The sequence below is a fragment of the Lotus japonicus genome, chromosome 6 (assembly GCF_012489685.1).
Source record: "Lotus japonicus ecotype B-129 chromosome 6, LjGifu_v1.2".
Lineage (NCBI taxonomy): Eukaryota > Viridiplantae > Streptophyta > Magnoliopsida > Fabales > Fabaceae > Lotus > Lotus japonicus.
In genome coordinates, this window is record NC_080046.1 from 55331692 (window position 1) to 55354423 (window position 22732).

Consider the following 22732-nt stretch of genomic DNA (forward strand, 5'->3'; position numbering starts at 1 on the left):
TTTAATTATGAGAGTTAAAGGAGCACTACCTCTGTACCAAAAAAGGAGCACTACCAATATGTCTATGACTAGCAATAGTATACACTCAGAGATCGTCTTGCTCTGGCACCTTCTAAGAAATTTCATCACTTCGTACTGGCTGAGTATAAAGTCCAAAGTTTTCTTTATACCTTTATAGATTCCTCATCATATCATTTTAATCATATCACTCATAATTTCTTTTTCTTTTGAACCACACATGCATGTTTACCCTTAATTTTAAGAAATGAATTTAGGATCTTGATGGAATATTCTATTGGAATGATTTCATATGAATCATCTCAGTTGGTGAGTGATTAATAAGCTAAATTAATCAAGGATTCGATACTGGAATGAAAATTCATCACTTGTACACCGCCTACCATATTTTGGTGCAACGGAAAATACCGCCTACCATAGTCCATATATATATATAGTAGCAGCCATTTTAATAGACTCGTCTCAAATTAACTAAACAACATAATTCTAGTTCGAAAAAAGTGGGACATAAATTGCGGCGGCTGCATTCCAACACACACATACTATTAATGTTTTAATTTTTTCTACAAGTATAATAAGACATTGATTCCTTTGGAGAATAACGAAATGAAGCATATCTAGAATTAATGCCTTTTATGTCAAATATATATCCTTTTCAAAATTAAAGACACTTCAATATTGCATTATACAATATTGCATTATATGTGTAAATGAATTCATTGAAAATACGATACATCTAGAAGTTTCAGAATTAATGATAAGCAGCAGAATGAAAACAGTGTGGTATATGTAGTCTCTAGTAGTTGGTTTGAAGAGTCAACCTAGCAATTGCTTTCACTTTTTTTGCTTTGTCTGTTATCAGTTAATTAATCTTGAACGCTGGAGTGGTCCATCATTGGCTCATTGCTATTTGCTGTTGTAACAGATCAATTATACTACGGTACCTACATACAGATTCAAATAATTCAGTGCCCGTTTGTTTTAAAGTTAGAAAACCCTTTGTGAATTGAAAGAACCCTATAGCCCCTTCGTTGGGATTCACTTGGGTTAATTGAAAATAAACATGTTCTCAATTCTTATTTTTTGGTATAAAATATGGAGTATCCAATATCCGGTCATCAGGTTGATTATTACGGATTCAGAATTTAATTACAAATAGGGACCGACTCACCTTATGAAAGAGGAGCAATTGCCAACCCCAGCCCCACTACATTTTCATAAATTTGTAATAATATCTTATTGTAAATTATTGTAATAGTATATTAGGTATTAATAATTTAATATATATTGTATTACTATAATAGTTTTTCTCACATAAAACACTTTTAATGTTTGCGAAGAGAGAAATATATAGATACAAAATTTTAACATGAGAAAATGTGAAAAAAATTTCACATAAGAAATTATAATCTAAAGTTATCATGTTTCAAAAGAACCCAATAAGGGTTTTGGTTTGATTGTATTAGATAATCCTAAAGAATGAATTCCGTCTAGATTTATAACTTTTGTTTAAAAAATCAAACGTCAAAATTGTTTCCACAAGATGAAATTCCTGAATCGATTACTGACTAAGGTTTTTCATCACTTTCTCAAGTGCTTTATGTGAGAATCAAACTTGAGAGTTCTTCTCGCCTCCGTAAGTCACAACACATTTAATTTGTTGTCCTTACCCTGTAACATTGTAAACACCAGTACCATCCTTAATTAACTTGATCAATGTTTAAAAAGAGGGTAACATTGTAAACACCAATACTATCCTTAATTAACTTGATCAATGTTTAAAAAGAGGGAAAAAAAGTAGGGATGGAGTAATGGAGTAATATATACTATTTGAATAGACTAGGAATAGGACTAACCCTTAATTTGTCTTGTTATGTCAACAAAGTTTGACAGCCACACAACCTGAAATAATGCAAAGCCGCCTTAATTTGATGATATTCCGTTTCCAACCAAACGCGCATGTCGGTTTCCACTCCATCGTCTCTGGAAAGTGGAAACTGAACATTCTCTATAAAGAAGATATATCATCAGTAATGGTGTTAGTCTCTCATTCCTTCATCAGAGAATTAAGAGTGCTCTGATCTTGAGGTAAATAATAATCCCTTTCACTTTTCTTTCTGTCTGTTTCTCACTTGCCTGCAACTCTTTTTCTTGCTTCTTTTAATCAATTCTTCCTTTAAGATATGTTCTTTCCTTTTCATCTATTTGAGTGCAAATTTTCATTATTCTTCTTAATTTTCTCTTAATTAGTTCTTCTTCTTAATCACCAACAACCTTTGTCTCTGCAGTATTCTATTCCCTGCTTCGACTAGCTACCTCCTTATCAGTCATCACCACCAGATTCCTCTATTATATATTAATCTACTATAAATTCTGTGGCTTAGTTAAATGTATCTTAATCTCCTTTTGAAAATATCCATTTGATGAAAATATCTTTCCTTGGTGCATATGGAGATCCAAAATCCTTCTTTTGATGAGATGTTTTCTCTTAATTTCCTCCTCCATGCATAGTTGATTTCTTGTTTATTTTTTCCCAATTTGTATAGTATATTATTATAGGCGCAATAGTACGTACGGATCATACAAACTGATTTTTACTAACCAATCTTGGTTACAGGCAAGCTAAATTAGGGAAAGATCTTTTGCAGACTTGAACTTGGATCAGGTATGGAAAAACTGATTATTTCAGGATAATAATTTGTGTGTGTGTGTGTGTGTGTGTATGGCGAAGACTTTGAACTAGCTAGTTTGTTATAGTCAATTGCCAAAAATATGAAATAGAAAAGTTAAAAGGATTAATAATGTTTGATGAATGAAAGCGAATGCTGGCGTACTGCATGCTTACACGTGTGCCAATCACTGTGGCGAGTTGATTAATTTCATCATAGAATAAGACGCAAACATGAGGGACGTACACCCTGCTTGTCATATGTGACATTAAAATAAGAGTTTTAATATATACTCATATCACTTACCTTAATTTGCATCACATTTTTACTTGTTCTTATTTCTATAACTCTCTTCTTTTCTTATTATATCACATCACATTACACATTTTTCTCCTTTTTCTATCTACTTTCAGTAGAGGTGGAGATGAATATAGAGTGGAAAGATAAAAAATTTCTTAAAATAATAATTTTTTACTCTTAAAAATATAAATATATATTATAATTTGATTCTACGAGCTTTATAATTTAAAAAAAATATTAAAAATTATTATTTTTATTAATATTAAAAATATCCTTCAACTAAAAAAATACTTAAACATTAAAATTTCATATAATTTTACACTGAAATCTTTAATAATAATACTTGTATATATATAAAAAAATTCTTTCAATTATTGTGATGATCACTATATATCAAAATTACTAAATGTAAGAAGAAAAAAATTACCTAAGGTACAACTGATATATAAAAAGTAGGGTTAATCCTCTAATTGGTCCCTGTGGTTGTGTGGCCGTCTGAAATTAGTCCCTCCCGTAAAATCTAAGTCCTCGTGTTTGAAAAAGTGTGTGTAGCAGGTCCTCGCCGGAGGGACTAATTTCCACACACTTTCCAAACACGAGGACTTAGATTTTACGGGAGGGACTAATTTCAGACGGCCACACAACCACAGGGACCAATTAGAGGATTAGCCCTAAAAAGTACTATATTATAAAATGTTGGGTATATAAGCAACACTATTAAATATTAAGATCAATTAATGTATATAATGTTAAGAGAAAACAAAATTGCCTTAGATGTGTAACAATCTTTGGAACTATATCCACTTCATATAAAAAAAACTTTTTTCCTTAAAAATGGTAGAACGGAAAGAAAGCACATCCAGACTACGAGCATGGTGTCAATTGCATGCTGGGGAGGCCAACAGAGGCTCATCACTCCTGAGTATGAGCGTATGGGGATTTCCCTAAAAAGGGTAGCTCGTTAACTGAGATTTTACTGAACTCAAAGGGTTCGAACCAAGAAGACTATACTGTATAATAATGTTTGAAGGATAAAAAGCCGATGGCGATGACCGTTAATTTACAAACACCCAAACAGGTGCCGGTTGCATTAATAGAAAGTGGTCGCTTAAACTTTTAAATCGAGGGTTTAATTTCTATGAGCCGCTCATTGGGAAGAGCTTTAATCTTCATTATCACACTCAAATTAGAATTACGATATGAAATAAAAAAATTTAAACACCCCAACGATGATTTTTTTATAGATAAATATTAGTTGTTAATATTATTAGTAAATTAGTTTTCTTAGATCACCAAGTGAGCTATCCATCCCCAATGATAATGAATAAGACTACTGAGAAAGGAAGATCCTGGCCGGATTAACATAAATACAAAGAAAAGGTTAATTAAAAGGAGTAAACGCATGCAATGTCCCAATTGCTTGTCATTTTCTCCCACCATTTCTTATGATGAAAATATAACAACAGGTAATTCTGATATCAACAACAATTATTGTTAATAAAGTACTTTTTTTTTATAATGAGAAATATTATTAAAGGAAATCAAGTGGCCATAGAGGCAAGTACAAAGTACTTCTTCAACAATTGAAAATATTCATTATATATTTTTGTTTTACTGTTTTATTTTACAGAAAAATGGATACAGTGGTAAATGGCAACTCAGCAACATCTCCACAAGCACATGTGGTTCATATTGCTTCTGCTCAAATTGATAGCCCTTCACGTGACCTAATACAAGATCCAAGTACTCTCTCCCTTATGAACTGATGTGTATAATTTTTTATCATTGTCAATTCTAACTAAAATTATAAACTTCATTTCACTGTTGTTCTAATTTTAAACCATAGAATTATTCACGTTTTCAATATTCAAATCAACAAAAAATTGCATTTTTACTTTTGTCAAGTGAGTAGTGACCTTAATTGTAAGTGCAACCTTTAATTGAAACAAAGAAAGTTCACTTTGATTTCTTCAGGGAAATACTTTGACCAATGTGTACCTCTTTATAAGCTAGCACTGAGAGGTGATTGGAATGCAGCCAAAACTATGATAAATGAAGACAGTTTGTTGCTCAATGCTGCTATAACAAGGGATCGGGGGACACTACTTCATGTTGTAGCAGGAACAAAACATGTTCACTTTGTCAATGAACTGGTTAAAATGCTTAGAGAACAGGACCTGGAACTGCAAAACTCCAATGGAAACACAGCACTATGTTTTGCTGCTGCATCTGGAAATTTGCAAATTGCTACCATGATGATCAAGAAAAGGGAATCCCTACCAAAAATCAGGGGTGGAAGTGGAATGACACCTCTTTACATGGCTGCCTTAAATGGAAGAAGTGACATGGCAAGGTACCTTTATCCCAAGACTAGTGACATATTAGAAGAAGAGGAGCAGAATGCATTGTTCTTCCTCACTATCAAGCATGATATGTATGGTGAGTTAAAATTTCTCCGAGTTCCGTTCACTTTATATCTCGAAATAAGTGCTAACTTTTGTTTGTCTGTTTACACATGGCAATGTGTATCTAAACCCAGTTGTTTAGATTTACAGAAATTTTATATTAAGGACTAGTTTGGTATTCCCTGAATAGTTGTAGCCTTGTAGGTGAACAACTAGTTACAATCAATTGGAAAATTTTGCAGATTTATGTTTGCAGATGCTACAAAAACAGCCAATGCTGGCATTTATCCGGGATGAGAACAATCAAACAGGTTTGCATGTCTTGGCTCGAAAGCGCTTTAGCTATAGAGGCCAATGGTGTATTCAAAACCAGGTCATGAACTCTAGTAAGTCTTTACAATCATCACCATTTTCTAATTGAGTTAATATATTGATTGCTTCAACCAGAAAATTTACTTCTTGGTCATTACTTCTAGTCTCATTATACCAATCACTCAAATTATGCCTGATAGGTACACAGTCAACTCTGTTCCTCCAACTTGTTGGGTGTCTTTGGGGGGTGATTCTCAATCATGATTGCATAGAAACAAAGAGGACAATCATGAATCAACCATCACAGTTAATATTTGATGCTACAGAAACTGGAAATTTTGAGTTTGTGGTTGAGCTTATGAGGTCTGACCCTGATTTAATTTGGGAAGTGGATTGCAAAAACCGAACCATATTTCACATTGCTGTTCTGCATCGCCATTCAAGCATCTTCAGTCTGATTCATGAACTAGGCTCCTTCACCGAGTTGATTGCACCTCATCCGGATGAAGAAGAAAACAACATATTGCATTCTGCTGCAAAGTTAGCACCTTCCAATCAGCTTAACTTAATTTCTGGAGCAGCTCTTCAAATGACACATGAATTACTATGGTTTGAGGTACTTTTTCTACAGCTCCACAAAACATGTGTCATATAAGATAAATATGTTCTTATATATATTCAGCTTTTTCAGATTCAAATCTATATCGTATTGGATTGCTTCTTGTGCATATCTATGTGTGGATCATGTGATTTTCAAGGATTTTGGTTCCATGCAGTCATGGAAACTATAACCATTCGATCAAGATCAGATAAGCTTAAAATGTTAGCAGTTCAATCTTAGTAGAATGGCTCAGATTCCTTAACCTGATGAGTTTAGGAAATCTATGACTGCATGGAATCCAAATTCGATTTGCAATCATTAATCAGTCTTGATTAACTTGAAATAGTATATTTGGATTAACTTATTTTTTCTCAGAATCAACTCTGACAACCCTAAGCTAAGCTTCTTCGTATAATTCCTGTTTGCTTCATAATCAAATTTAGAAGAATTTCCAAACATGCTAGTATAATTCATTTCAATGATGAGAAAGCCTTAACATATACATAATATCATATCATATGGCAGGAGGTGAAGAAGTTAATGCTGCCATCATATATACAGCAGAAAAATTCTAATCACAAGACTCCTGATGAATTGTTTGTTGAGGAGCATAAAGATTTATTGACAAAAGCAGAGTCATGGACAAAGAACACAGCTATCAATTGCATGCTCATTTCAACACTCATATCCACAGGAGTGCTTACTGCTACATTTAACATACCAGGTGGCAAAAATAAAAGCACAGGAGCTCCTAACTTCTTGCAAAAACCAACATTCCTGTTATTTGCACTATCAAATGCAACTGCATTGATATCATCTTCAGCCTCCATACTAATTTTCTTGTCTGTGCTCATCTCAAGTTATGCAGAGGATGACCATTTCAAGTCACTGCCCTTCAAGTTATTGTTTGGACTGATAGCACAAATCATCTCCATCTCAAGCATGATGATAGCGTTTAGTGTTGCGTTTTTCATAACATATTACCATGGTTTAATATGGGTTCCACCTTTTATTTCTGTCCTTGCGTTTCTGCCAATACCCTTATTCACATTTCTTCTACTTCCACTTTGGTCAGATATCTTCCACTCTTCTTACTTTTGTGTGTATCTATTTCGGCCAAGAAAACATTTACTTAGCTAGAAAAGCAGAGGCCTTGTAAATTATAGATCTATGTAGTCTACTGTGTGTAGTTGTAAGATGATTAATATTATGTATGAATATTTGTTGGCCCAGTATAAACAGAAATTAACACTCATTATATAATAAAAATTGAATTAAACTCTTCTTAGTTCTTATGAATTGGAATGAAAGATAACTACCACCAGACACTGACTTAGCGGTAGAGTAGCCTACAAGACGCAATACAGAGCTCTCAATTTCTCCTATGGGAACATGCAACTATGCAATAAGACAAGGTAAAAAAGATGAAGATCTTAAGGAGGAGTGACTTGCACTTGTTCGATGATTTCCAAAAGGAAACACATAGGAAGGTGAAATGGCGCCTAATCTCTTGTTTTAAAGATAGTGAACTGGGTGCAAACACGAACTTTCATTTCCTAAGCGAGGGAAAAGACAACGTTTCGCACCCTTTGATCCATCATTGTTCCCCTTTAGAGAATCATACTGAATCAATCATCACCAGTTGAAGAGTCATATACGCCCACTTACTCAATTCAATGGTCAAACCGTGGCAAGACACACCTCTTCCAATTCTGGGGGACATCGGACAATGCACTGATATATGAGGTAAAATCCTTTGGCAATACAAATCGACTTATATTATCCAAGACACGATCTTTGAAGCTTTTAGGCTTATCTCGGATCACAAGTATACTATAGGAGGCCGGCCAAGCATCTCATTGCTTTGGACTGTAGTCTATCTCGATTCTTGGTACTCCAAGCATCCTAATGCATCGGATAATTCAGCCTAAGGGCAACTATTAACAACGTCGGGTACTTCGGTCAAATATTGACTTTGTCTTACGCATATAAGAGTAAGGATTCCTAATTGAGGTCATATCAACTATAACCGGATATTAAATATGTTATTTATCAACGTATCTCTATCATATCTTCACATGATTCACTCAACGTTTGTTACACCTAATGTATAAATACATATTAAAGGGATATTTCTCATGCACGCTATTTTCTAACTCTAATATCCTATATTTCTGTCTCAACTTTTTGACTCAAATGTCTGAGTGTCTTGACTTACGATAATATTATAATTATTGTGGTGATGATTAAGCTCCTCAAAATCGGGCCCATGTGATTTTGGGTTTTTTTATAGGCAAATGTTAATTGTTAGAAATGTTAGTAAATCAATCCCTACTCCGGATTCGAACCCGAGACCCTTCACCCCACCCAATCCTTATGTCCCTAACTCTTACCACTTCTATCCGTCGGGGACATGTGATTTTCAGTTGCTTTTCGTTTGCAACAAAGATTTATTTACAAAAAAAAATTGTAGAAATTAAAAAATAGGAAGACAAGAGAAAGAAAAAAAGTAACATATGTAATATGTAATATAGTGTGATAAGATGAAAAAAATACTGAGTAAAATATATGTAAATATTGTTACGGTTTAGTGGTACACCGATTGAGACCTTTTCATTTGCTAACCATAGAAATCTTATCCATGGACAATATTCCCCAAAGAATGTGACGTTCATACCTCTAATTGTCTTTATTTTGATTCTACAGTATTAGAAGTGAAAATGTGTTAGGTTATCTTAATTTTAAGGTTCAATTTTATCTTTATTTACCTTTTTTAGAACCTTTATGATAAAGTTTTAGACAGATTCATAAGCATATTTTTAAACAGGTTAACAAACCTAAATTTTTATGCAAATCAATGGATGCAAGCTTTTGAATAAACTAATTAATAAATACATAATATTGAACATTATAATAAAAACCCTTTCAAAAAAACATTATAATAAAAACAAAAGTTCAGAATAATAATAATAATATTAATAATACATTAGTATGATTTGCTTAAAAAATATACTTAAAAAAAATTAAAAGCCTACACGCATAACCATCGTTGCCTAGTTCAAAATTAAAAAAAAAAAACCATCGTTGCCTGACATATTTTCAACACTAATATTTCAATTATATTAACTTGTTACTAATGTTTAAAAAAATTGTTACTAGTTCAAAAAAAACTAGTTTACTAAATTTATATTTTATGTCTTCATTTAATGGAATTATTTTATATATTTATTTCATGATAAAAAATATTTTCAATATTTGTATTACAATTTAATAATAATTAAAGAGTCTAATGATTTTTAAAAATAAATTTAAGATAATAAAGGCACTACATCTCAGGACTTTTTGGGAGTAATGAATATAAACCTTTTAATATCTTTTTTATTCAACTATGGTATGTAATTAAACAATTCATCCATGTGCCATAGTTACTTTGTAAGAGTGTTATGGAATACAATTAATAGATAATAGATAGTTGAACTTCTTAAATATTTAATTTATGGTTCAATCATGAGCGATGTGTGATTAAATTTTGAATAATTATATCTTAATACCTCATTTTTTAAGTGTGGAAAAAAAGATAGATGAGAAGAAAAGAGAGATAAAGTAAAGATGTGATAGATGATGATTTGATTGATAAAAAAAAATAGATAAAAAATAAAGTAGAAAAAAAGTAGAGATGTATGTATATATCATGAATCTTAAAATTTGTTGGAAAAAATCTACAAACCAAATTCAATATCATAGTCATGAGAAATTAGTCACATCACTGTAAATGTCTTTTTTTCCGTATGTAATAATTTCATAGACGCACTAGTTTAATTATATTGATCATTGACTTGAGAAACAGTCTTAGCACAAGTCTACGGTTTACTTTACAGTCATCCTTCACTTGGACTACTCGACCAACCACTATAAGGCCAATCTCCTTCTGCAGAAGAATGGAAGCAAAGCCAAACAACACTTGCCAACTGCAGTTTCTTCTTTCTCCCTCTTCCTTTGTTTTTCAGGTAATCAAACTAAACCTTATTCCTCTCTTGCTTCTCTTACTCATCTTTGTTCTTCTTTCGGCCTTTTCTTCCCTCTCTGCAGCTCTTGTTTTGAGTAATATCTTCTTGTTGTTGGAGTATCTACCATGAGTCAGATCTTTCAGTTTCTCATTTTTTAATTTTCTTTCTTATATTAGTGGTTTACACCCCAAATAGAACGTCTACTTGTAATTTTCCTTTCTTTTTTATGGAAAAATGAATTTTATGAGTTTGGTAGACTACTCATCCCTTCCATAACAGCTTGAGGTGACTTTGTCGAGAGTGTGCAAACTTTTTGGTGAAGACTCAAGAATCAAAGTAAGGAATTAAGATGATAAGTATGTAAGTATGTTAGTATTATTTATTTTACCATTATCAATTTTACTTTTAACTTTCACAACATTTTAAGATTTATGTACAATAAGTATATGGATAATACTCAATTAGTAAAAGCTGATGGACATATAGGTTGAGGAGTGGAAGGTCCAGAGTTTAACTCTTAAAAATTATAGTTTATCTTTCTGATCTAACAAAAAAAAATTATGTAGTATATGTGTATATGCGTGGGACCAAATTGTATAACCTTTTTTGTGCTATAGGCCATGGCCTTAATCAAAGCCCAGCTTAAGTTTACTGATTGCCATATAGTTGTGCTTGGGCCACAGTTGAATGCTGTCAATGATTCTATCAAGTTACATTGTATGCATTGACCAAAAAAAAAAGTTACATTGTATGCATCTTTTTTTTTGGTTACCTAGACCACATTATATGCTCTTTTATTCATGCCTTCTTTGATACCTAGACCAATTTGTAAAGGCCTTTTTTTTTCAAAAAAATGATTTCTTTTTTAATGCCCTATTTTGATTTGTTTTCAACCATTTAAAATCAAACTAAATGTATACCTCTCCTGTTATATACATACATAAATTCTTTAAATTTTAATTTTAAATTTCAACTAATTGCTTTTGATGAAAGTATCACCTTTTTAGTTATTATTGAAGGTTGTTATTATTTTATGCAACTCTAAAATGAATACAATATCCCCTTTACTTTTAGTGATTAATTTAAGCTCACAAAATAAGTTATTTGTAAAAATAAAATGATTAATATAAGGTAATTGTCATTCCATGCATTTTGAACTTGACCGATTACTTAAAAAAATATAATATCATATATTTATTTTTGTCACAGAGAAATGGCTACAACAGACATCACATTTTTCGAACAACAGTTATCAAGGACTGCTTCGGCTCAGTTTAGGAGGCCTGAATTTCAAGGGTCCACTAGTAAGCTCTCTATCCCTTCTTAAAATAAATACTTATGTAATTAAAAACTTGGATGAAATAACCTAATTAATTAAAAACCAAACAGTAATTGAAATCTTCACTTTCCAAAAAATTTCATGTCTTAATTATTACTCTATGTTTTTTTTTGTTACAAGAGGAAATTTATTACTCTATGTTTGATCTTGCTTAAAACTTTAAGGGATTTCCACATTATGTCAAAGAGCAAATCACAAAAATGGATTGAATATCATATATTTCACTCAAAGCCTTAAAATATTAGATGTGTGACGTTTCTCACTTCTAAACTGCTCGACACTTTCTTTTTCTTTCGTTTTGAGGCTTCTTACTATGTAACCCAACACTCTACCGAAAAACTACTATTACTAATTGTAATTCCAAAATGGAACCTAATCCCAATTGATTAACTTGTTGCAGAAGAAGCTAGGCACAGATACCTCAGTCAATGTGTCCCACTTCACAAAGCAGCACTGAAAGGTGATTGGAAAGAAGCTAAGAAAATCTTAGATCAAGATCCAACTCTGCTAATATCTGCCATAACAGAAGGGTGGGCAACAGTCCTCCACATAGCAGTGGGAGCAGATCATGCTCATTTTGTGGAGGAGTTGGTGAAGATGATGAGGCCTCATCATTTGGAATTGCAAGATCTTAAAGGAAACACTGCTTTTTGCTTTGCTGCAGCAGTTGGGAATGTGCACATTGCTGAGATAATGAGGAAAGAGAACAATGATTTGCCAAAAATTAGGGGTGGAGAAGGAGCCACTCCTCTTCACTTGGCTGTTTTACAAAGAAGAAGTGAAATGGCATGGTACCTTTATGACAAATCCAAAGAAATACTCCAAGAAGAGGATTGGACTACAGTGTTTCTCATTTGTATAAACTCTGCACTCTATGGTAAGCATATTTAAATAGATAATTTAACTCTGAACCATTCATGGAAAATTCAATTAAGCCAAGCTTATACTTTGGAATATCATCATGCAGATTTAGCCTTGGAAATGCTAAATGAGAACGAATCATTAGCTTTTGCAAGAGGAGATGAGAATGAGACCGGTTTACATGTCTTGGCGCGAAAGCCTTTAGATTGTGGTTGTCAAAGTCACAAACGTCGAAATAACCTCCTTCATTTCTGTAAGTTCTTAGGACTTTGCATGATCCTTTCAATTGTTAAAAAAGTTATTTTGATTTGTGAACTAAATGTTTCTTGGTCCAGAGAAAAGTTCCAACAAATAAATTGTTTGATTACTTGTCCCAGGTAAGAAGGATGCTCCGGTTCTCAAACTTATAGAACGCATGTGGAGCATATTTCTTGCCTTAGATGATGAGATGATGAAGAAAGTCATGAGTGAACCTTACCAATTAACATGTATTGCTGCACAAGTTGGAAATTTTGAGTTCCTATCTGTGGTTATGAGCACTTATCCTGATATGATATGGGAATTGAATACCATGGATCAAAGCATAATTCACATTGCTGCTTTGCACCGTCATGCTAGTATCTTCAATTTGATCCATGAAATTGGCCCCACCAAAGATATCATATTAACTTTCATAGATAAGAAGAAAAACAATTTATTGCACTGTGTTGCAAAGTTAGCACCACCAGACCGACTCAATATAGTTTCTGGAGCAGCCCTTCAAATGATGCTAGAGTTGTCATGGTTTGAGGTATATATATATATATATATATATAGTGTGTGTGTGATTGGTTCCCTGATTTGATAGAGTAAAATTTATTTTTGATGCCGATATAGATGTTTTAGAGCCATTTTGGAGAATTACTCAGCCCCAAAGTTAATTCGGCTAGAAGCTAAAGAGTAGGTTTTTCGTTGAACATAATCAACTGCGAGATTTTACAACTGGATTTTACAACTTTACTCTATAAAAAGCAATTTTTTCATAAATGTATCTAAACATAAATCACTCGTCGCTTTCAACTCACTTTCACTTTTACTATGATCAATTTTACCAAAAATCATTTGTGACATCGTTAATCAAAATTCACACATAGTCCATAAGTATTCTTCAAGATTCTTCTTTCCTCCTACACATTGTACACTTTTTATTTCTCCTATTCGTTATGCATCTTAACATAAATACTTAATCCATATGAGTCATGACAGAGTTATAATACTTTTCTAATGCTTAAATTATGCAAGATTCTATCAAGTTAAGACTTCATGTACATAATATGATGTATATATATTATTGATTTGGCAGGAGGTGAAAAAGATGATGCTACCATCATCCTTAGAAATGAAAAATTCTGAAGACCTGACTCCTGGTGAACTATTCACCAGGGAACATGCAGACTTGCTTAAAAGAGCTGAGGCTTGGATGGAGAGAACAGCAAACTCTTGCATGGTTGTTTCAACTTTGATAGCTACCGGAGTGTTCTCTGCTGCATTTAGTTTACCAGGCGGTAACAACGACAACACAGGATCACCCAATTATTTGGAGAAACCATCATTCCTCTTGTTTGCATTATCAGATGCCACGGCATTGATCTCATCTTCAACCTCAATCCTAATTTTCCTGTCCATCCTCATCTCGCGATACGCAGAGGATGATTTTCTCAAGTCACTGCCCTTGAAGTTGATATCTGGACTCATTGCACTTTTCATCTCAATAATCAGCATGATGGTAGCATTCAGCAGTGCCTTCTTTATAACATATTATCATGGTTTGAAGTGGGTTCCTTACCTCATTTCTGGACTAGCATTTCTACCAATACCTTTGTTTATCTATCTGCAGTTTTCTCTGTGGTCTGATATAGCGTATTCAGCCTACATTTGTAGTTCTTTGTTTAGGCCACGTAAACGTATGATTCACTAGCTAGAAAGATCGAGCTTATTCTAAATAATGCATTTTAATTTCTTGCTGTATGAGTTACGGTGTCTCCCAATAATGGTTACATTAGTTGGAAGCAAATAGGTGATTGTGACTACATTTATTAATTGTATGCTTGAAGTGTTTCACTTATTTTTAGTTTAAACACAATTTGCTTGAAGCCAAAGTGAATTCAAACCAGCACAACACATGGGGTTTTCAGTCCCTGAAAATCAAGATTGCTCAGGCCAATACTATAACACCATTGACTGAGGTTCCTTTGCCAAGAGCACATCTTTGCAATCCTACAGTTATTCTGAACTGATAAGGAAAAAAGCTTATAGAATCTCACCTTGGTTGTGTTTAGATGGGGAATATTTGAGGGGAATGTAATTTTAGAGGGTATTTCAAATCCTTTCAATTAAAATACCTTATTTGGATATCTAATGTGGGGAATTCTCAAATTACTAATAATTAAATAAGGTATTTTACTCAATATAATTTATGACCTCAAAATATGAAGGAATTTCAAATTCTTCAACTCTCCCTTAACCCTATCTAAATTCAGTCAAAAAAATTAATCTCAGCTTAAAACCCTAAAATTAGCCATAAACTCGAAAGTCGGCAAAAAACTCAAAAATCGGCCCAAAACCCTAAAAATTGGCCAATCACTCAAAAATTGGCTAAAAAACTAAAAGTTTGTCTAAAACCCTAAAAATTGGTCCGACTCTAAAAAATCGGCAGAAAACTCGAAAGTCAGCACAAAACCCTAAAAATTGGCCGATAACCTTAATAATCGGCCGAAAACGTGACAGTCGGACCGAAACTCAAAAATCGAGCCAAAACCCTAAAATCGGTCGAAAAATCTAAAGTCGGCCGAAAACTCAAAAATCGGCACAAAACCCTAAAAATCGGCCGATAATCCTAAAAATCAGGCGAAAACGTGAAATTCGGTCCGAAACTCAAAAATCGACCCTAACCCCTTAAATCGGCCGAAAACTAGAAAGTCAGCACAAAACCCTAAAAATCGGCCGAAAACGTGAAAGTCGGCCCCAAACTCAAAAATCGACTCAAAACCCTAAAATCAGCCGAAGATCGAAATTCGGCTGAAAACTCAAAATCGGTCCAATACCCTAAAAATCGATCGAAAACCTGAAAGGTCGGGGTTTAGGGGTTTCAGTCAATTTTTGAGTGTCGAGCCAATTTTTAGGGATTTGTGCCGACTTTTAAGTTTTCGACCGATTTTTTAGAGTCGGGCCCATTTTTAGGGTTTTGGGTCGACTTTCAGGGTTTTCGGCATATTTTTAGGGTTTTCTGGCCATTTTAGGGGTTTGGGCCGCTTTTTAGGGTTTTGTGTCGACTTTTGAGTTTTCGACCGATTTTTAAGGTTTTCAGCTGATTTTTGGGTTTTCGGCCGATTTTTGAGTTATCAGCCGATTTTTAGTGTTTTGTGTCGACTTTTGAGTTTTCGGCCGATTTTTGAGAGTCGGGCCGATTTTTGGGTTTTCGACCTATTATATTAGGATAAAATAAAAATTAAATGAAGGAAATTCAATATTACCCAAACAAAAAAATTTACAATTGAGGGAATTTCACCATTTTATCTAAACAATAAAATTTGAAATTCAAGGGATTCAATTGAATTCCCTAGCATTTAAAATCTCTTGAATTTCTACCGTGCATCATCCAAACACCACCTAAGAGTACTTTTCATGGTACACACATTCTGCATTGATGCCTCCCCAATTAGTAGGGTATCATTCGCGAATTGGAGGATTGAAACTTCAACTTCATCCTCCTCTTCCCCCCTTCCCCACCACCTTATACCCTAACATTCTATTCAATCTTATTGCACTCTTCATCATACTATTTAACCGCTCACCCACTATTAAGAATAGAAACGGTGCTAAGGGATTTCCTTGTCGAATCCCTCTTTCAAGCCGAAATTCATTGGAGGGGCTTCCATTCACAAGAAGCAGTTCTGAATCCAATTAATATACTTTTTTGCAAAATTCATTTTCCTCATCATATAACTTAGAAAATCTCAATCCATCATGTCATACGCTTTCCAAAGTCCACTTGAAGAGTTTCATTTGTCACCACCACACTATCAAGCAGGTTGCATCACCTTTGGAAAGCTGATTGATCACCAAATATAACACTCATAAGTACTCTCACTAGTCTATTAGCCAGCACTTTAGCTATATAATCTTATACATGCACCCAATGAGCAAGACCGGTCTAAATTTATCGAGACTTTAGGGAGAGCCTACCTTCAAAACCAATGTAAGGAAGGAGGCATTGATGCCCCTAGGCCACACTTTATACTAAAAACTAGGGGTGAGCAGAAATTTCGAACCCGACCGAACCCGCTCTACCCGTTTCAAAAATCACGTCCGCGGTCGGGTCGGGTCGGGCCACGGGTGCAGGCGAAATTGGCTGGCGGTTACGTGCGGCTACAGTCGGTCGGAATCGGTGGGAATTTTGGATTCCGTCGATACCCGACCCGAACCGACATAGCACTGCAGATATGATTATCAGTATAGTAGGACCATCTGAAAGACTGAAATCTCGTGAGGAGGCTCCCTAGCCACTCAAACTCTGAGTATCTGACATTTCAATTACCCTCTCTCTCTCTCTGAAATTTAACCCTAGAATATAAGCCAATTCAATTCACTCTCCCTCCATCGTTACCCTAGCTCGCCGCTGCTGCGCTGCATGTCTTCGTCCCTCTCCCTCCATCGTTCATCCACTCTCCTCTCTGGTAAGACATCTTCTCAGCTCTCACCATTGTTCTCACTTCTCTAATTCTCCTCTCTCCATCTTCTTTCTCACTGAAATATGCTTGAAATTGAAACCCGTCCCCTTGTTCCTACTGAAATCTATTTCTATAATATGTTAATATTTGTATGGTTCATGTGATTAGGAGGGTAACCGAAGCAAGGGCTAAGGATATCATCTTTTGACTGAAGACTTCATACTTCTGAGTTCTGAGAGCACTTTGTCTGGTATTTTTTAAGATCCTTATTTCATATTTTTATTGGGTATTCTTTGTACTGTAGGTTTTATTTTGGCTGTGATAATAAGTGTTTTGGTTGTGATAATGTGAGTTTGCTTTGGTGCTCCATGAATTTGTGAAATTTGATGGCTAATTTGATGGCATGTATTTTGTTCAAAAGCTAATTTTGTGTCATGTATTCTGTAATTTATTCTTCAGCTTCTAGTTTTACAATCATTAAATATTAAAGTCATTCATTTACTTTGATTTCTTCTTTGTCATAGAAATGAAGAAATCTAGGCAGCGTTTGACGGCACCAATGCCTTTACCAACTGAAACCGACAATCCCCCAACTGCTACACAGCCATCCAATGCCACCCCAGCTGAAGGAGGTGCTTCTGGTGGAGATCAACCTTCTACTCAACAGAAGCAAACATCTACTGCTGAAGCTACGATAACTGATCCCGCTCCTAAAAGTAAAAAGAAGCGAAGACAAAATGCTAGTGGCTCTCGGAAGTCTTCTTCTATATGGGATCACTTCACCCATGTACCTGATATTGAGGTTGATGAGACGACTGCAGCTTGTAATTATTGTGGTAAGAGGTATTTAGCTGATTCTAAGCTTCATGGTACATCAAACTTGTGGGCTCATTTGAAAGTTTGTGTTAAGTATGCATATGCAATCAGTCATGATTCTAGCCAAACAGTCCTTGCATTTACCCCTGGTATGACTGGTGAGTTGACAGCTGCAAGCCTTAGATATGATGCGGAAACATGTAGGAAAGCTGTGGCCATGTTTGTCATCTTAGATGAACACCCTTTTAGTGTAGTTGAGGGTATTGGTTTCAAATTACTCATTAACAAAATTCAGCCCCAAATGACTGTCCCTTCTAGATTTACTGTGACTAGGGATTGTTACCAACTCTACCTTGATGAAAAAGTGAGGTTGAGAACTGGTTGAAGCCTTCTCTTTACCAATTCAAAGATCAAGACCTTGATGAGGAGTGGGAGCTTAATGATGAGATTGTGGCAGGTATTGTTGTTTTGTTCTCTTTTATTATGTGTTATACTATTGTTTTTTTTTTATAAATTTTAATCTATTCTTTCACTTCCTTTTCATATGACCAAAAATTACAAGCAGCAGCAAGTTCTATGACCCCAGGTGGATCAGCTTCAGCAGCTGGAACATCCTCTCAGCCAATGAATATTGGCTGAAAGCGCAACTTAAAAGTGTACAATTTCCCTTGAACTTTTTAATCTTTCCTTTAAGTACTCAAGTTAGCCAATTCTGATGTGCTTATTTATTTTATGTATCTGTTACAGGTGCCTGACTTTTTTGGAGTCATTTGCAGGTCAAATGACTCACTATAATATTATATAATATATGTAGGTTATTTTGCAAGCATTGTAGAAGGTTGTAATGAACCTGTTTTTTGGGAGGTTTGTACCACATGTCAAACTGTTTTGAATTCATTATTTGTTTTATCAAGTTTTTTCCGTTCACCTATGCTTTTCCAATTACTTCCAGGTTGAATCACCTATGTTGAACATGATTTTTTTGGTGGGGCAGCAGCAAGGACTCTTAAGGATGTGCACTAAATTAATCACAACATGTTGGTAATTACTTTCTTCCTTTTGTAATAACTAAATGTGTGTTTCCTTTGCTTTTAATTGTTATGTTTATTTCTGATTACAATATTTTATGATTGCATTATTAGCTTTTTGAAAGACTTGTTGGGACACTTGGATAGAGGATGAATCTGATTGCTGATGAGATGATAAAGAAGCTTATGAAGGACATGGAAAACATTTCTTCATTCCTTGTTGGGTAATGAAAAAAATTGCTTTCTTTTAGTATAAGTGTATGCAATGCATACATGATTTGGATTAATAATTTTCTTTTGTGTGGTGAATGGTGATTATAGAACTTAATTATCGTTGCTCTCCTATAATATCTTTTAATCCATTTAGCTTACTCAATCTTGCAGGATTTGGTTGGATTCTTGTGTGTGCTGATCATAGACATGCTGAAGAGGGAATCCTACATGATTTTATTTTCAGTTTTCATTCTTTATGGATATTTCAAGTCTAAAGTCTTGTAATATGATTTAAAATCTAAACTTTCGTAGTAGACACAATGTTGTTAATGCCTTAATGCTCTGCTACTTGTGGCTTACTCGAAGACCCTTTTAGTGTGATTCAAGACTCAAGTTTTAGTTGTAATTTGGCAGTTAAGATACAATCCAGTTTAAGTTTATGTGAATGTTATTATTGACTATGGTTATTGAGCTTTTAAGTTCTAATAGAACCAATTTGTGATGTGTTTTACTTGGCTGGTAAAATTGATCAATAGGTTATTATTGATTTATTGGCCATTTGGCGTCTTAATTAGCTTTGTGATGTTTTATTGATGTTAGGCTTATTGTTGGTGGACTTATTATTGACCCACGTTTTATAAAAAAAAAAATATCATTTTTCCTTCAAAAAAAAAAAACTGGCCAAAAAAAGTCCAACCCAGTTAAGGCCCAAACCGTCCAAACCGAACCGACTAAACCGCCTAACCGTTATAAACCGACCCGACCAAACCGATTTGGCCCACAGTCGAAATCGGTCCAAATTTTAAGCTGTTCGGTTCTTGGCGGTTGGGTTAGATTGGACCCGAACCCGACCGTTGCTCACCCCTACTAAAAACTTCTTTGCTACTTTTTAGATGTCTGATTTAAATAAGTGCCATAAATTCTTGATGAACTTGAAATTGAACCCATTCGGGCCTGGAATTTTGTCTCCTTCACAGTTCCAAATTGCTTCTTTTAATTCCTCAAACCCAAATCTGCCACATAGCATTACAGTGTCCTCTTCCGAGAGCTTCTTAAAATCAATTCCTTCTAACTTCGACCTCACGTCCTTACGCCTCTTGAATTTGTTCTCAAAGAATGACTTTACAATCAACTTCACCTGATTCGAGTCTTCCACCCATACTCTATCAATGGAGAGCCCAATCATGTTATTTGGTGGAGGATAGACTCATTCATTCTAGTTATTGTCCAAACTCACCCATCAGATCTTCGTTTTGCATTTTGCTCTAACAAAGCATCCCATTTAGCCTTCAGGTCTAAGTCATTCAACTCTTGGATCACCACCTTTTGTTTTCTGTTGATATCTGTTAACTCCACCCTAAGGAGCTTTAGCTTCTCTTTCATAGCATACATTGACTACCCTTGCACATGAATTGGTGACCATTTTTCCTCAATAAACTCTTTGCACTTAGGGTTTTGAAACCAACAATTTAGAACTCTAAATAGCTTAGGCCTCCAATATTGACAAATATTCTTAAGAAGAAGAGGGAAGTGATCACATATGTCCCAGTTAAGGACCACTTGGGAGCAGTTTGGCCAAAGATTAAGCCATTCGAGTAGCCACCAAGAATCTATCAATTCAGCACATAGCTCAGCCATTTGGTCTAAATTAGGTGTATTTCATTAGCTGTTGCGCGCTGTTTGTTTTTAGAGTTCTGGGTTTTGGTGCTTACCGCGAACATGACCTGCTCTGAAGGCCGGAAAAGCTAGGCCTATTAAAGGTAATATCATAGGTAGTTAAGTGAAGGTGGAAGTACTGATGCTTAATCATGATGAATGGTGAGTTAGGACTGGTGAAGGTGTATGAGTGGTACAAGAATCAAAATGGTGGGCGGGTCACTATAAGGAGAGGAAGTGACCTGATTTATCCTCTACCCCTATGTTGTGAATGGCCTCATCTATTGAAGTTTTGATACTCTATGTTAGGGGTGGCAAAATGGGCTAGGCCCGCTGGGCCAGCCCGTTTGACCCACCTTTTTTGACGGGTTGGGTTGGGATTTTGAACCCAAATTTAAAAGTGGGTCAACCCAACCCAACCCGTATTTTGGCGGGTTAATGATGGGTTGGGTTGGGTTAGCCCGCCAACCCATTTTTCACTTTTTTTTTTGAAATTTTTGAATTTTTTTTTCTATTTTTATTCTTTCAGTTGATTATTGTAACGTGCGCATATAATATGACAAATCTAAACTAAAAAAAAACTATTTTGAAAACTAGTCAATGACCTTCTATGGATTCACCTATATAAGTTGCAGCTCTTATTCGTAGGTTATATTTTGTCTAAAACTTTCATGCCTACTCGACATTATATTTTATAATTGTTGGTCGACTATTATTGGCTAAAGTAAACTCTTGTTAATGATTGTAAAACACATTTAGTGATGTTAAGTAATATTAAATGAGTGTGTATCAAAGAAAAATGACATTTATCAATGATTTGATGAAGGTTATTGAAACTTACACTTGATAGTTGCTAGTGAGGTTATAGTTTTACAACTTTTAATAACCACACATGATAAATATTTTTTTGGTATTGCTATTGGTGAGACTTTCTAGTTGAACTCATAACATTTAAAGATAAAGAACAAGTATAATTCTACTTTTTTCATGTGTCAACATATAAAATGTGAAAGATTGCTTAAAACTTCTCATTGCACATCTTTTTTTATTTCACCAAATTTTCTAAGTGGGCTAGCCCGCCAACCCGTTTTCCCGCCAAAATATGGGTTGGGTTGAGACTTTGAACCCAAATACCAAAAGTGGGCTAACCCAACCCAACCCGCATTTCGGCGGGTTAGTGGCGGGTTGGGCCCAGCCCGGCCCGTCAATCCATATTGTCACCCCTACTCTATGTTGTTAGATTGTTATTGGTATTTGCTTTCTGTTGTGGTTAAGAGTTCGATCAATAATGTGGGTGTGGTATGTTGGAGGTATTTTGGAACTAATGGACAAGAACCAACAGTCTTGCACAATGGAGGAGAGGTAAGAAAGGCTATTCAAATGTGAAACTCATGCACGATGAAGCACCTGGAAATCGTTCTCGAAGATGACTCCTCTGAAAACTAACTCCATGGTTAGTTCAATAGCCCTACGAAAGCAGCATGCCTGAGCCACCGCAGGAAAGGAGACATAAACTCTAAGATCTGTCGCAGTAGCCAAAACTTGGCTTGACCCATTGCATGCTATCAACCCAAACCTCACTTTTATTCCTGCCTTAAAGGAGGCTTGAAAGTTTACCAACCGATGTTTACCATCCTTCCTCTCCATCATCATCCCCTTGCTGAGTGACCCTCGAGGAAGATAGCCAAGAGGGACATCCATGGACAAAGCCTCGGGCAACATTCGTTGAGCTTCCTCTACCACTATATCTTGTGGGATCACGCACTTCGTTGAAAACAACTATGTTTTTTAATTCTAT

The 22732-nt window shown here is 34.9% G+C and overlaps 2 protein-coding genes and 2 long non-coding RNA genes across 9 annotated transcripts; all 4 read left to right on the forward strand.

Annotated features, from left to right (window-relative positions):
• Positions 1-1945: 1945 nt before the first annotated feature.
• Positions 1946-7587, forward strand: LOC130726206 (uncharacterized). 2 transcript variants are annotated; one of them, XM_057577437.1, is made up of 7 exons: positions 1946-2106; positions 2636-2683; positions 4618-4730; positions 4962-5426; positions 5635-5778; positions 5905-6320; positions 6831-7587. In XM_057577437.1, the coding sequence occupies exons 3-7, from the start codon at positions 4622-4624 to the stop codon at positions 7443-7445; spliced, it is 1749 nt and encodes a 582-aa protein (XP_057433420.1). In that variant the 5' UTR covers positions 1946-2106; positions 2636-2683; positions 4618-4621; the 3' UTR covers positions 7446-7587. The 2 variants fall into 2 exon arrangements, with proteins under 2 accessions (XP_057433420.1, XP_057433421.1); XM_057577438.1 differs by lacking the exons at positions 1946-2106; positions 2636-2683 and having other exon boundaries at positions 4624-4730; positions 4939-5426.
• A 2568-nt stretch (positions 7588-10155) lies between these two features.
• Positions 10156-14650, forward strand: LOC130724412 (ankyrin repeat-containing protein ITN1-like). 5 transcript variants are annotated; one of them, XM_057575632.1, is made up of 7 exons: positions 10156-10312; positions 10592-10672; positions 11522-11616; positions 12052-12528; positions 12619-12765; positions 12890-13302; positions 13855-14650. In XM_057575632.1, the coding sequence occupies exons 2-7, from the start codon at positions 10662-10664 to the stop codon at positions 14467-14469; spliced, it is 1758 nt and encodes a 585-aa protein (XP_057431615.1). In that variant the 5' UTR covers positions 10156-10312; positions 10592-10661; the 3' UTR covers positions 14470-14650. The 5 variants fall into 5 exon arrangements, with proteins under 5 accessions (XP_057431615.1, XP_057431619.1, XP_057431618.1 ...); XM_057575636.1 differs by having other exon boundaries at positions 10592-10668; XM_057575635.1 differs by having other exon boundaries at positions 10592-10648.
• A 2449-nt stretch (positions 14651-17099) lies between these two features.
• On the forward strand, positions 17100-18076 carry LOC130722007 (uncharacterized). Its single transcript, XR_009013744.1, has 3 exons — positions 17100-17227; positions 17390-17471; positions 17746-18076. It is a non-coding gene; the product is annotated as an uncharacterized LOC130722007 (long non-coding RNA).
• Positions 18077-18089: 13 nt separating this feature from the next.
• On the forward strand, positions 18090-19290 carry LOC130722006 (uncharacterized). The gene is made up of 3 exons (XR_009013743.1): positions 18090-18901; positions 18990-19078; positions 19180-19290. It is a non-coding gene; the product is annotated as an uncharacterized LOC130722006 (long non-coding RNA).
• Positions 19291-22732: the final 3442 nt, after the last annotated feature.

Coding starts and splice junctions, on each gene's coding strand:
- LOC130724412 (XM_057575632.1), top strand. Junction 11,617..12,051: donor TGAATTTCAAGGGTCCACTA/GTAAGCTCTCTA, acceptor AACTTGTTGCAG/AAGAAGCTAGGCACAGATAC. Junction 12,766..12,889: donor AAATAACCTCCTTCATTTCT/GTAAGTTCTTAG, acceptor TACTTGTCCCAG/GTAAGAAGGATGCTCCGGTT.
- LOC130726206 (XM_057577437.1), top strand. CDS start 4,622: ATGGATACAGTGGTAAATGGCAACTCAGCAACATCTCCACAAGCACAT. Junction 4,731..4,961: donor TGACCTAATACAAGATCCAA/GTACTCTCTCCC, acceptor TGATTTCTTCAG/GGAAATACTTTGACCAATGT. Junction 5,427..5,634: donor TATCAAGCATGATATGTATG/GTGAGTTAAAAT, acceptor AAAATTTTGCAG/ATTTATGTTTGCAGATGCTA.